This window comes from Neomonachus schauinslandi, chromosome 2 (assembly GCF_002201575.2).
Source record: "Neomonachus schauinslandi chromosome 2, ASM220157v2, whole genome shotgun sequence".
Taxonomy (NCBI): Eukaryota; Metazoa; Chordata; class Mammalia; order Carnivora; family Phocidae; genus Neomonachus; species Neomonachus schauinslandi.
Window position 1 is genome coordinate 125,183,242 of NC_058404.1, and position 13,437 is coordinate 125,196,678.

Sequence of the window (13,437 nt, forward strand, 5' to 3'; positions counted from 1 at the left end):
AAGTCAATGAGAAAAAATTGTAATACTGATTGAATGGAGAGTTTGGGCTGGATTTTTGTTTCAAGCCTGTTCAGATCATTGTTATTATTAATATTTTGGAGCATTCCTTTAAAGGAATCTACAACAAAAAGAAGGGGCTAATTTTGAAGGAATTGCTAGTCTGAGAATATCCATAGTCATCTATAATATACTAGAATGGAAAAGTCTGTATTACCCAGCCCTAAGTCTACCAAAGTAGTATCCGCACAATATCTACATGCTTTAGTGTAGTTAGTAGATCCAAAGACCCCAATCCTGAATACAATTTGGCTGCAAACTGGGGAGTTTTATTACTACAACATCATCTTCTATCCAACCTTGGTGGCACTTTAAAACTACTTCTTATATCAAATGCTGCCTGAGGAGAACTAGTTAAGAGAAGGTTACGAAAAAACAAAGGATAGCTGAATTTGTGAAAATATATTCCCCAGGCAGCTATTTGATATAAGAAGTAGTTTTGCAATCTTTACGCCTAGCTACCTCCATAAAATTGAAGACCCTTTTTATTGCTTTCAGATGAGATAGTCCCTTCAACATTTTGTCCTTTTCTGCAGTGAACAGTTCTCTCTTCCTATGGATCAGAAATTTTTATCTATTGATCATCTTCGGTGTACCTGGAACTAAGTTAGATGTTACTTCATTTCCTGTTCTTCATTTAACCTTTACAACAGTCACATGGGTCAGTCATTTTACAGAGGAAGTGAAGGTACAGAGTTAAGTCACATTCTCAAGGTACCATTTCTCATCGACGGCTAGGCCATGATTTGAACCTACACTTAAATGATACCAATGCCCAGACTCTAATTTATTTTCATGTCACATAAAGGTAGGGCTGCTTTAAGACTCAGTGATACTGGATAAGAAGCATTAGGTTCTAAAGAGCCTATCAGTACATGAGATGCTACTGATTCAATTCATCCAATAGATGTTCATTTCCATGATAATACAGAGTTCACCAACTATGCACATCTACGGCTTCTAGTTTCCTTGTCTTTATTTGTTATATATTTCCACCTCATTCCCCTGGCCTCTCCTTTAGTCTTCTGTCTCTCTCCGTCTCTATATCTACTAATGTGGCCCAGTTCCTGACTTCATCCTAGGTTTGCATCTCAGGTTCTGTAATCCTGAGCCCCCAGCTGCTTGAATTCCTCTCTACTACTTGGATAGACGAGACATGAATAGCTTTGAACTTCCAACGACTTGCTCACATACTACCTTGGCATTTCAAGGCCTGGCTTTGACTCATCAAGGCCTGATACTCACCAATCAACTGAAAAACTTCCATCTGGACTCAAGACAAGCCTCAGGCAGTGAAACTGCAACTATAGTCTTCAGTGTATTTCTTGACCTATGGTTCACGTTTTACTATAAAATCCTCAAAACCTAACATTGCAGTTACTTTAGTTCATCTCAAAACCAGCCACAGATGGTGGGAAAATATACGTTGAACAGTTTTAATTTTGTTCCTAGGCTTTCTTATTTCTACTGGAGACTCATCTTTCCCCCTCTTTCTACTTCTAAATTGTGAACCGCTGCAGTGATATATCTAAGGGGAAGGAACAGATCCATTACTCAACGGGATGGGACGAATATCACAGAATTTGTGACTATCTTTTTTTTTTTTTTTTTAGAGAGAGAAATAGAAAGCGCACGTGCACGCACAAGCAGTGAGGGAGGGGCAGAGAGAGAGGGAGAGAGTGGAACTCTTTCCCTTTTTTTTTTTTTTTAAGGAGAGAGAAAATCTTTAGCTGGCTTCATGCTGAGTGCAAAGCCCAATGCAGGGCCTGATCTCGTAACCCTGAGATCATGAACTGAGCCAAAACCAAGAGTCCAACACTTAACAGACTGGGCCACCCAGGTGCCCCGTGTGACTATCTTTAATCTGCTTTACTTCCTCTTCTCTATATCATTTTTTCCTCCTTATTTTTGTTTTTGGGTTTCTATACTAAGCCTATAAATCTGAATTCAGATTAAAGTAATTGATAAAATCCCTTAGTTCTAGTTTAATTCCATTAATTCATTTGTTAATGTATTTTTTTTAACCTATTGCTTGGTTAAGTATTATTAGAAGCAATGATTAAAAAGCAGTCAAAAATGTACTTTTCAAAATAGGGACTCTGTTGCCTGGATTTGAATCCAGTCTCCATCATTTATAAATTATGAAATCTTGAACAATTTATTTAACTTGAGTTTTAATTTCCTCTTCCCTAAGTGAAGATCAAAATGCCTATATTATGTGGATATTACAAACATTAAGTGAGATAATATATGTAAAATGCTAAGCATATTGTCTTGCACTCCAAAGCAGCCTAGCAAAAAAGAATAGTAGCTATGATCAATAGCTATATGATCCTGAACTAGCAATCTAGTATTTCTGGGGCTACTCTTTTATATATAAGTTTTTATTATGTATAATTAAAAAAACTTGATTTTTTTAGTTATTGCTTACTGCAGTGAAAAGATACAAATCTAAATCAGCAAAGGGAAAAGACACATGGAGTAAATTCTAAAAGAAACTAGGCACAAGCTTCCAGTTATCTCCTCTTAGTGGAGTAACATGGGGACACATTATTAAGATAAACTTATCTGGACAAACTATTACAGCATGGCCCAAGGCCTTAGGCATACAAAAACATTCTTATCAGGCAGAATATTCCAGGGGTTCAAAAGTTATCTCCCAGGAGTGTGAAGATAGGCCTTTCTCTGGGATGTGCAGGTTTTGAGAGACCTAGGCCTACTGAGATAACCCTCTCCTTATCACATAGTATTAGGAGATGCTAGTAATAGGGAAAACTGGGTGTAGGGCATATGGGAAATCGGTATGTTGTTCTTAATTTTTCTGTAACTCTAAAATTGTTCTAAAAATTAAAGTCTATTAAATCAAAATCCAATTAGAAAAGATTATAGAAGTTGATAAATATTCAAGCTGAAAATATTTTAATATATCTCAAATTATTTTATCTAATTGAGATTATAGCATAAGGATTCTGCTGCATTGTCTTGGCCTCATGCATTTAAAATTTCTATTGTACTTGTCTTTATAAGGAAAGGACTGAATTTTTTCTCATCAACATGAGCTTTTATTATTCATAACAACCAAAAAGTGGAAAAAAATCCAAATGTCCATCAACTGATGAGTAGATCGATTAAATGGAATGTTGTTCAGTCATAAAAAAGAGTAGTGACGTATGCTATAGCAACATTTGGAAAACCTTAGGCTCAGTGAAAGCGGACAGACACAAAAGAGCATGTATTTTATGACTTATATAAAATGTGAAGAATACCCAAGTCCAGGGCGCCTGGGTGGCTCAGTTGGTTAAGCGACTGCCTTCAGCTCAGGTCATGATCCCAGGGTCCTGGGATTGAGTCCCGCATCGGGCTCCCTGCTCTGCGGGAAGCCTGCTTCTCCCTCTCCCACTCCCCCTGCTTGTGTTCCCTCTCTCGCTGTGTCTCTCTCTGTCAAATAAATAAATAAAATCTTTAAAAAAAAAAAAAAAAAGAATACCCAAGTCCAGAGACCAAAAGTAGATTAGTACTTTCCAATGGATGAAGAGATAGGGAATGGGGAGTAACTGATAATGGGTATGGGCTTTTTCTCTAGATGATGAAAATATTCTGGAATCAGGTAGTGGTAATGATTACACAATCTGTGAACATACTAAAACCACTGGATTGTACACTTTTAAAAGATGGATGGTGTGTAATTTATATTTCAATTTTTAAAAACTACTTCTTTCTCACAAATAAATTATCAGGCTAAGTTTCACTAATATCTGTTCCATTTTTTTGTAACACTAGATTGGCAGGAATATCAAATGTTTAAATAAATGCAATTCTTATATATTTAAGTATTCCCTTCATATATTTTTCTTTTTTTTTTTAAGATTTTTTATTTATTTATTTGACAGAGAGAAAGAGAGAGCACAAGCAGGGGGAGTGGCAGGCAGAGGGAAAGGGAGAAGTAGGCTCTCCGCTGAGCAGGGAGCCCGACACGAAGCTCAGTCTCAGGACCCTGGGATCATGACCTGAGCTGAAGGCAGACGCTTAGCCAACTGAGCCACCCAGGTACCCCTTCATATATTTTTCTTAACCTCCTTCCTTTCATTCCACAGAGATGCACACAATCCTTTACCTTTATAGAGTATCATAAAGATGAAGATATTATTAATTCTTTCTTCTCTCAGATATCCTAGCATTGCTGCAACAGTGAAACTTCTGTTATGATCATCATGGCTTATTAGGTCTTCTAATAGGTGGATAAAATAGACTGAGTTGCATAGTATTATAGATAGAAAATGAAATCTAGCTGCTGCATTTGTACACCTCTCTGATTTATAGCTTGATAAGTAATTGTTATTATTAATTTATTGTTTGACCTAATGAAAAGGGGTTTTTGTTTTTGTTTTTTAGAATTTTTTTTTTACATCATTACAGTGTTTCTTGGTTTTGTGATGGATTCATCTCTAACCAGTTATTTGTATCTTAATTTTTACTGGTATTAAATCCATAATATAAGCAAACTTAAAAATTTCTGTATAGTGTATACAGAGAATTAGCTTTCAAGAACTTGTCTTCCACTTGTAAGTTTATGGAAACCTAAATATGTAGAAATAAATAAAGAGTAGAAGAATGACTTGTCATAAAAAATATGTGATTATTTTAACAGTATTATGAAACACTGGAGGGCATCCAATCAAGGTACCTCTGAACTGAAGCAGCATACACAAAATATATTGACTAGTAATATTCTTGATTTATAAACAACCAACACTCATCTCTGCTTTCTGAATTTAAAATATTGAGGTTATCTTACTTGTTTAAACCTTTTGGGGTAAGGCATGGAGATTAAGCCTGCACATATGTGTACATACGTTCATACACTCAAGGTCTCTAAGCTTTTGGTTTTCTTTTAGAGTTCTTAGAAAGTATCTATTTTTTTTTTAACTGTAGAAGTAGATGTACAGTTAAAAAAAAGGTTTTAACTTTTTACAAATTGAGATATAATTGATGTATAGCATGATATTAGTTTCAGGTGTACAACATAATGATCGGATATATGTATATATTATGAAAGGATCACCACAATAAGTCTACTTAACACCCACATGATACATAGTTATTTTTTTTCTTTGATGGGTTTTAACTTTTAATAACTGATTCTTTTGATGTTTTCTACAAACTGTTTCTTAGATCACAGGCAAAGTCTGATATCTGATTTCAGTAAGCCTATCTCAGAGAAACAAGATATAGTCACATTCAATAGGACTTTTGGTCATTACTCAAATAAAACCAAGTAAAAATGTTTTCACAAAGTCATGTCTTGCTAATTGACATGGTATTGGATTGTAGAGAAAACCCAACCTGTATGATCCAAGTTAGATTTTCCTTTGAAAAAGGTTATCTGTGAATGTTTAGTTTTAGCCAAGACAGCTTTTACTTTCAACTTTTTATTAATTTGAGTAAATGTGCTGCCAAAGCAAGCACTGAACTTTTTATTCATAACACCTCCTTGGTTTATCTCTGTTGATATCACCATATCTGTTCATTTCCCAGTCTGAAATTCACCAAGCTAGCTTCTTAAAATATGGAACACATGATGGTACAAATGGATTGAAAAAATAGATTTTTTTCCTTTACATTGGTATATTAAAAATATTGCACTAAAGTACAACATGAGAAAACGTTCTTGTCCCATCTCCCCCCCGCCGCCCTGTTGTATATCATGTTTCATTGGAAAATGGTCAGTGTTCGCTGGCTTCAGCAGCAATATTGAATATGCGTGCATATGTGTGTACAGGCATGCTATCATAGTAGGCCATGTTATTGGCTAATTCAAGTAAACTATTGTAGATGGCATAGCAGTAGGGGGCCTGATAGCTTGGTGTGGCTTGAAATTCTCTCTACCTCACAGAGTGACTTTACACACCAACTCCTGTCAGGGTGGAGAAGGAATGAAAGAACTGTTTCTCCTTTAAAGAAGAGTATTTACAAATACAAAGCTAAGTCAAATAGAACTATTAGAGCAAGTAACATGAAAAGTTAAATAATCTTTTCTGTTTTTCCTAATTTAGACTTGTGTAAATTTAAAATAATCTTTAAGATATTCACAGTGTTTAATTAAATAAGGAGGCCATCAGCATAAGGTGGTTGGATTGCCTTGGTTATCCTACGTAAACAAACCAAAACCTAAGCCAGAGTCAGTGTACTCAAACTGAGAAAATGAAATGTAAGAATAAGCAATCACAAACAGGGAGTTAGGTTTTCTCAGCAACAGCTTAAGTTATAGCCAGTAAAATTATTTCCTTGCTTTGTTTCCCTATAAAAATGCCTCCCCTAGCTCCTGTTGACAGAACACTCCTAAGCATCTTTGGTTTGGCATTGCCTGATTCTAATCCATGTATGCTCAAACTCTTGAAAATTTTAATGTACCTCGGTTTACCTTTTAGTAACACTGAATGATTAACTGTATAGTTCTTTTAATGCAACAGTGTACAATCAGATGAAATATGCCTTGTAATTGGATGTACATTTTTCAATGATCTCTTTTAATCTCTTTTAATAATCTCTTAATGATCTCAATTTATTTTATTTTATTTATTTATTTATTTTTTAAAGATTTTATTTATTTATTTGAGACAGAGAGAATGAGAGAGAGAGCGCACATGAGAGGGGGGAGGGTCAGAGGGAGAAGCAGGCTCCCTGCCGAGCAGGGAGCCCGATGCGGGACTCGATCCAGAGACTCCAGGATCATGACCTGAGCGGAAAGCAGTCGCTCAACCAACTGAGCCACTCAGGCGCCCCGATCTCAATTTATTTTAATAAAAGTTTACAGGACTCTTATTTAATGGGTTTTATTCCTGCTTAACAAAATTGGGCACAGTTTCTTAAAGTGGACCACGAACATTCCTTTGAAGGACTAAAAATAAATTTATAAAGTCTCCCTTTAACTGAGGGACTTAAACTTGATCCACTGACTTGCACCACGAACTTCAAAAGGTGGATTATCCCAATAGATGTGATGACCTAATTCTTCCAAAGGTGGTTCAGGATCAGTTGTAGCAAAGTGGGCTGCATCGTTAATTTCTTTCCTCACTTCTACATCAATTTCCTTGAATTCTTCAACAGTGGCAAGCTTACTGTTTACCATTCTATCTTTGAGAAGCATAATAGGATCACTCTTACTTCTTACATTCTGAATTTCTTGTCGCGTGCGGTAACTAACTCCGGGGTCACTCATGCTGTGTCCATGATAACGGTATGTCTGCAGCTCCATCACTATGGGCCCCTTTTCAGATCTACAGTAGTCCGCGGCAAACCTCGTTGCCTCCCGAACACACAGAACATCCATTCCATCCACCCTTAGTCCGGGGATAAAGTGTCCTCTCTTATAGTAATCAGTGCTTGCTGCTGCTCTCTCAGCAGACGTGCCCATTCCATAGAGGTTATTCTCACAGACGAAAACACAAGGTAATTTCCACAGAGCAGCCATATTGTAAGCTTCAAATATCTGACCCTGATTCGCAGCACCATCCCCATACAGGGTCAAACAGACCTCCTTTTTGCCCTTATATTTACAGGCCAGGGCGACACCAGCTCCCAGGGGCCCCTGGGCGCCGACAATGCCGTTGCCCCCATAGAAGTTCTTTGCATACATATGCATAGATCCTCCTTTTCCTTTAGCACAGCCTCCCCTTCGTCCTGTCAGTTCTGCAAGAATTGCTCGGACAGAAAGTCCACGAGTATAGCACAAGCCGTGAGCCCGATAGGATGTGATGACATGATCAGTGGGATTTATCCCGGCCTCCAGGCCCACACAACAAGCTTCCTGACCATCGCACAAGTGACAGAACCCACGAATAAATTTTTGTTTATACAGCTGATCTGCCTTCAATTCCATTCGGCGAATAGTCTGCATCATCCTGTAGTATTTAAGCCCATCCTCCCGGGTGAGCACTGTTGTGACAGGGGGGCCCTCTTCTAATCGATAAAGGTCACATTTCTTAATTTCAAATGTGGCATCATTGGAATAGTTACAGGATGCCACCAGCACTCTGCTAGCGGGCTTCTGGGCAACCCCGGACAACACGCGGGAGACCGCGGCGGCGAGCATCTTCTTCATGGAGTGTGGCCCAGGGTGGTGGCCGCGACTCTCAGCTGCCCAGACGTCCGGCTGCGCTCGTCCCCTCCGGAGCCTCCTTCCGAGCCAGAACGTCTTCGGCGCCACAATGACCGCGCTGGTGACAGAGGCCACGTCACTCCAGGCCGAGTCACGGGGTGGCCAGCCCTGACGGACTGATTTTTACAGTGCCTTCCAACTGTAATTAAGAATAAGGTTGCTTTGTTTCCTGAAAGAGCTGGTTGGACAACATCACAATCCTAAATAGTGCCACATTCATTGCTAAAACATAATAACCCTGCTAAACACTATGGCAGTGGTCCTGACCTTGTAACAATGGAACAGAGATGCAAAGGCAGTTCCCAAGGCAGAACAAAGGTTCTGATACGTTAGGCCAAAGATATTCTCACCATTATTTAAAGTCTTTTTAAAAGGGCGCCTGGGTGGTTCAGTTGGTTAAGCGTCTGCCTTTGGCTGGGATCATGATCCCGGCATCCTGGGAGCAGCTGGCTTCCTGCTCAGCCAAGAGTCTGCTCCTCCCACTCCCTCTGCCCCTCCCCACCCCCACTTGTGTTCGCTCTCACTCACTCTGCTCTCTCTCTCTCAAATAAATAAATAAATCTTTTTTTTAAGTCTTTTAAAAAGTTTTTAGAGTACGTATGAATATTTTATCCTACTCCATAATATACCATCTTTATTTTAATGTAAAAATAAAGATGCAAATTATTCGTAATTTACATATTTAACTTTTTTAAAGATTTTATTTATTTTGAGAGAGAGAGAGCACACACACAAGCGAAGGGGAGGGACAGAATGAGAGGGACAAGCAGACTTCTGGCTCAGCACTGAGCCTGAGGTGAGGCTTAATCCCAGGACCCTGAGATCATGACCTGAGCCCAGGCAGAAGCTTAACCCCTTGAGCCACCCAGGCGCCCCCATATTTAACTTTAAAAACACACACACTTTTTAAGGAAAAGTTGGTATTCCAAAAAAAATATGGCACATTTATTCTATGGCTTCTAGTACCTGTGTCACCTGAGGGGAGGGAAGGGGGAGAGGCAGGTGATGATACAAAAACCCCAGCCAGAGAATAACAGTCTAAACCCAAAAATAAACTTTGCTGGGTGTAGGAAGATCGGAGGCAGGGTTGAGATGCAGATTATGGTAATGACCAAGTTATTGATATGGCACCTTTCCTTATCTTATAATCCTGAATCTTTCCCATTTTTATCCTATTTTCTGACTAATTGATTTTTTTTTTTTGTCTTTGCCTTGTAATATCTTCAACAGGTTTCTTTAGAAAACATCAAGATGCAGGTGGCTTTGCATTTTGCTTTTATATCAATCTAAATTGAATCAGTCTTATTCCAAGAAATTGAGAAGCATTTTCTTATAATACCTCTTTATAGTAAATATTAGAAAGTGTTACTTCTTATAAATGACCCACTAAACAAAATACAGTTTGGCCTGAAAGAGAGCAATAGCGTTTGCTTAAGTCACTGGTAACAGTTCAATCATAGGACAAAAGAAGTCTAAGGCCTAGAGTTACAAAGATCACATATCATTTTCCTCTTTTGTGCTTTTACTAGGAAGGTGATTTTTGTACCCCAATAAGCCAACCATATCCAGGGATCTGGTTTTATTTAGACTATTAAGCTATTTACCTCAATTCATCCTCTGTTTTATATCCACGGCCTGTTTATAATGAACATGCAAATAAAATACAAAATACAAAAATCCCTGTTTGTAAATAAATCCTTACCCAAATTTCCCTCTGACATGTTCAAAGCAGCTGACTTCTCTTTGTCTAATTGCAAGTGTTATTTTGAACACTTCTTTTGACATTCGGGCAGGAAGTAGAAAATAGCTTGTTAAAAAGTTACAATATCTCTTAAAACTTGATTCCCCCCCACCTTCCCAACCCAGCCATTATAATGGACCTCATCTTTTCACTCAACTTAGAATTCTGCTGTTGGACTTCATGGTCTCGCTGTATTATTTGCTTTCTCTTTGATAGTTAGCCTCTCTCCGCTGTTCTCTTTCATTCCTGCAGGTATTGGACATCTCCAGGGAGCATTATCTCCATGAGAATGAGAAAAATGACACCGCAGGATGGAACAGTAGTGTTAATGGGTCACTGAGTGACAGCTGAGCCTTCTCTCAGAGGTATCAGCCCGGCTAGCACTGCCAGGAACACAAGAGCTATACAGTAAAGTGTGCCAATTTAATCTTGTCATATGTAGCCTGGGCTGCAAAGATAGAGCTCCCCTTAAAAGCCCAGTGTGACGAGGCTAAACCCAACTCATGCCAAAAGAGAACATGCAAAGATGCTAATTGGAAAATACCTGTGCTACAGGTCGCCACAGAAGATAGCCATTTATTTATTTATTTACTTACTTATTTATTTATTTAGCAACAGGCTCAGGTTAAGGTAACAAATAATAAAATGCGATACTTCCAGGGGCCTCTTGGACATCATATACGGGTAACCTATATTAACCTAGATTCAACTTAAAGACAGACGGATGCAATCATATTTACAGAATATGATATCAAAGTCCACTAAACTGATTAATCCTGATGATTTTTTGTTGTTGTTGTTCCTAAACCCATCCACATTTTTTAAATAACTGGAATTTCCAGATAGCAGTGTAAAAATGTAAACCTCACCAAGGAGATCCTGAGCTGCTGAGCTTCTCGAACTCTTATCTGCCCCCAGCTAGACAGGAGTCAAGCTATGCATGGACAACTGAGCCGAGGGTAGTGTACTTTCCTTCACATAATTTATTTTTCATCCTGTCATTGTTCAATACCGTGTTTATTACCAAACAGAACTAATAGCCATCTACATGCTCACCACTGAAATGCTGTTTGCAATTAAAATCCCCATAAATTCTAAGTTTTAATTAAGACCAAATCTTACTTTTAATCTATTTGAAATTAAAGGAAAACAGATGAGCACTTTTATAAGGCCAATGGTAGACTTTACATTTAATTAATAAAAAACCTAATAAAAGAGCAGCCAGTGATTATAGTAGCAGTCATTCATATCAGTGTGACAGTATTTCACATTTCATGTCTAATGGTTGATACTCCAAGGGCATTTCTGAATTTATCTTAAAAGTGTCACCCCATTACATCAATAGCATATAGAGTATTTTTAATAAATGATAAGAAATGTAATAAAAGAAAGGACAGTATATTTGAAGGATATTTAAATTCCTCCAGCAATAATTGCTCTCTTTTGCCAAATGTTAAGTGAAGAAAACTGTTAAAAAGTGAATATGTTCTAGATAAATAATATCAGATTTCATTATGATTAGTGGCAGTGTATTTTTTTCATAGCTCTAAGATTTGGCAATTAAGAGTGATGAGTAAGAACTTGGTTAAAAAATTGTTATATATAACTGAGAAGAATTTTTCCCATTTGGTCTATCACTTTATCTCCCTTGGAGAAAAGGGAAAATGTCAGTACCATATATTCTGCAAAATAATGACAATCAAGCAAAGTTCCTATTTAATGTTATAATAAGCGAAGTTATTTCAGAATAGTACAGAGCCCTGGGCAACCAATAGTTTTTTCTTCTCACCCCCATGATAATTCTGAAGTATTGTTAAATAAAAATTCAGGACAAATTATCATGAAGAGAACATTTGATTGAAAACAAGATGTAAAGTGAGAGTGCTCTTCATTCCATCCAGATAATGGTGATGTTAGAAAAGGAAAGACATTGTGTTAATTTTTAGTAACAGCTGATGAAGCCACCGTCTTTCTCCTGCTGCATGAGCAAAATCATCTGAGTCGTCATGCCCTCAGTACATAACCCCATATCCTAAAATTTTAGGACCAGGGTCTAGAAGATAATGATAAAAGGGATCACAACACAAAACTATAAAAGAAAACGTTTCAAACTTTTAACAAGCTTCCTATAATTAGAGCTGTAATTGAATGTGGCCAAATGAGATAAGAAATAAAAATTCATGTATAACCTGGTGTTAAAATTTAGTATGGCTTAATGTCTAACCAGTAAAGGATTAGTAAATGTGTCCAAAGTTGTGAATTCATTTCTGCTCAGTACTTTGAGTTCTTTTATAAAATCATAGTCCCCACTCAGAATAAAAACCATCAATTCAATACATATTTCTAACAAATCAGAACAAATTCAAGCAAGCCTAAAAGTTAGGTCTCTCTGCATTTCCTCTAAAAAGTATTATTTGCACTTTCTGGGAAAGTGTTTTGTTCAGAAGATTTTAATTCTCACATATTTAAAAATTCATGTCCCAAATTTTCACCTTTAAATAGACAAAAATTTTCCCTAATAACCTTAATTTTAATAGCACTAAAGTATATATTAAGTGTGCTAGTAAAAATAAACTATATTCAATAATAAAATGAGAGCTTCTTTCCTCTGTATAGTTTTTCATAATATATTAGTATCTCTTACTGTACCATTTTTGATGTTTTCTTTATAAATGACTTCCGACAACCCTTCTTCCCAACAACGTTGGGTACAGTATTACCTTTTTCCAATATCAGTATGCAATAACAAAATTAGCACATTTATTTCTTTTCACCTTGCTTCCTTCAAGACCTGAGTCACTGAACTAGGTTTAGAGAGACAAAGGAATATTGGCAAAATTCCAGGACACTGCTGCCCCCTAGAAGGAAGTTTGAGCAGCACATTTAACCATCACAGGCAAATCGTGGGAAAAAGAGCACTCCAAGGAAGAAGGCAAATCTTGCACCCCACTTTAACAACCTCCTGTTGGCCACATCACTGGTTTTCTTTGCCCGATTCCTATCTAAGCTTGGGCACAGTGCTGTCTATTACATCCTCAACTTAGATCCCAACAGATTCCATGGCTCTCTCTCCCGAGATCCCCGTGAATAGGTACAGATAAACAAGCAAAATTTCCTTGGCAAAATAATACTTTTTAAAAACGAAGGTGAAATTTTAAGCTAACATATGCGTTAATTTGAGATTTTAAGGCACTGTTGTAAACATCACCCAGGTAGGTGATAGTCTTGCATATCTTTGCTGGAGGTACAAAGTTTGCTCATGTGATCCTCACAGAGACAGGTAAGGAAGGCAGCTTCTATCATTCTCTTCTGTGTGAAGAAAGTGAGGCATAGAGAGTTTAGGTGAAAAGGAAAAATTATAAAGCCAGTAAAAAAAAAAGTGTAATATTTATTCTTCACTTATTCAGCACATATAATAAAATGCCTTCCTTCTGTATGCCCCCTTTGTGTACTAAGTTGTAGAAATACAATAATGACATAC

The 13,437-nt window shown here is 37.4% G+C and overlaps 1 protein-coding gene across 2 annotated transcripts; it reads right to left on the reverse strand.

The window, feature by feature from the left end:
* Positions 1–6,982: 6,982 nt before the first annotated feature.
* Positions 6,983–8,158, reverse strand: PDHA2 (pyruvate dehydrogenase E1 subunit alpha 2). 2 transcript variants are annotated; one of them, XM_021680393.1, is made up of 2 exons: positions 7,628–8,158; positions 6,983–7,552 (listed from the first exon to the last, which is right to left on the reverse strand). In XM_021680393.1, the coding sequence occupies exons 1-2, from the start codon at positions 8,156–8,158 to the stop codon at positions 6,983–6,985; spliced, it is 1,101 nt and encodes a 366-aa protein (XP_021536068.1). The 2 variants fall into 2 exon arrangements, with proteins under 2 accessions (XP_021536068.1, XP_021536067.1); XM_021680392.1 differs by having other exon boundaries at positions 6,983–8,158.
* Between the last annotated feature and the right edge of the window lie 5,279 nt (positions 8,159–13,437).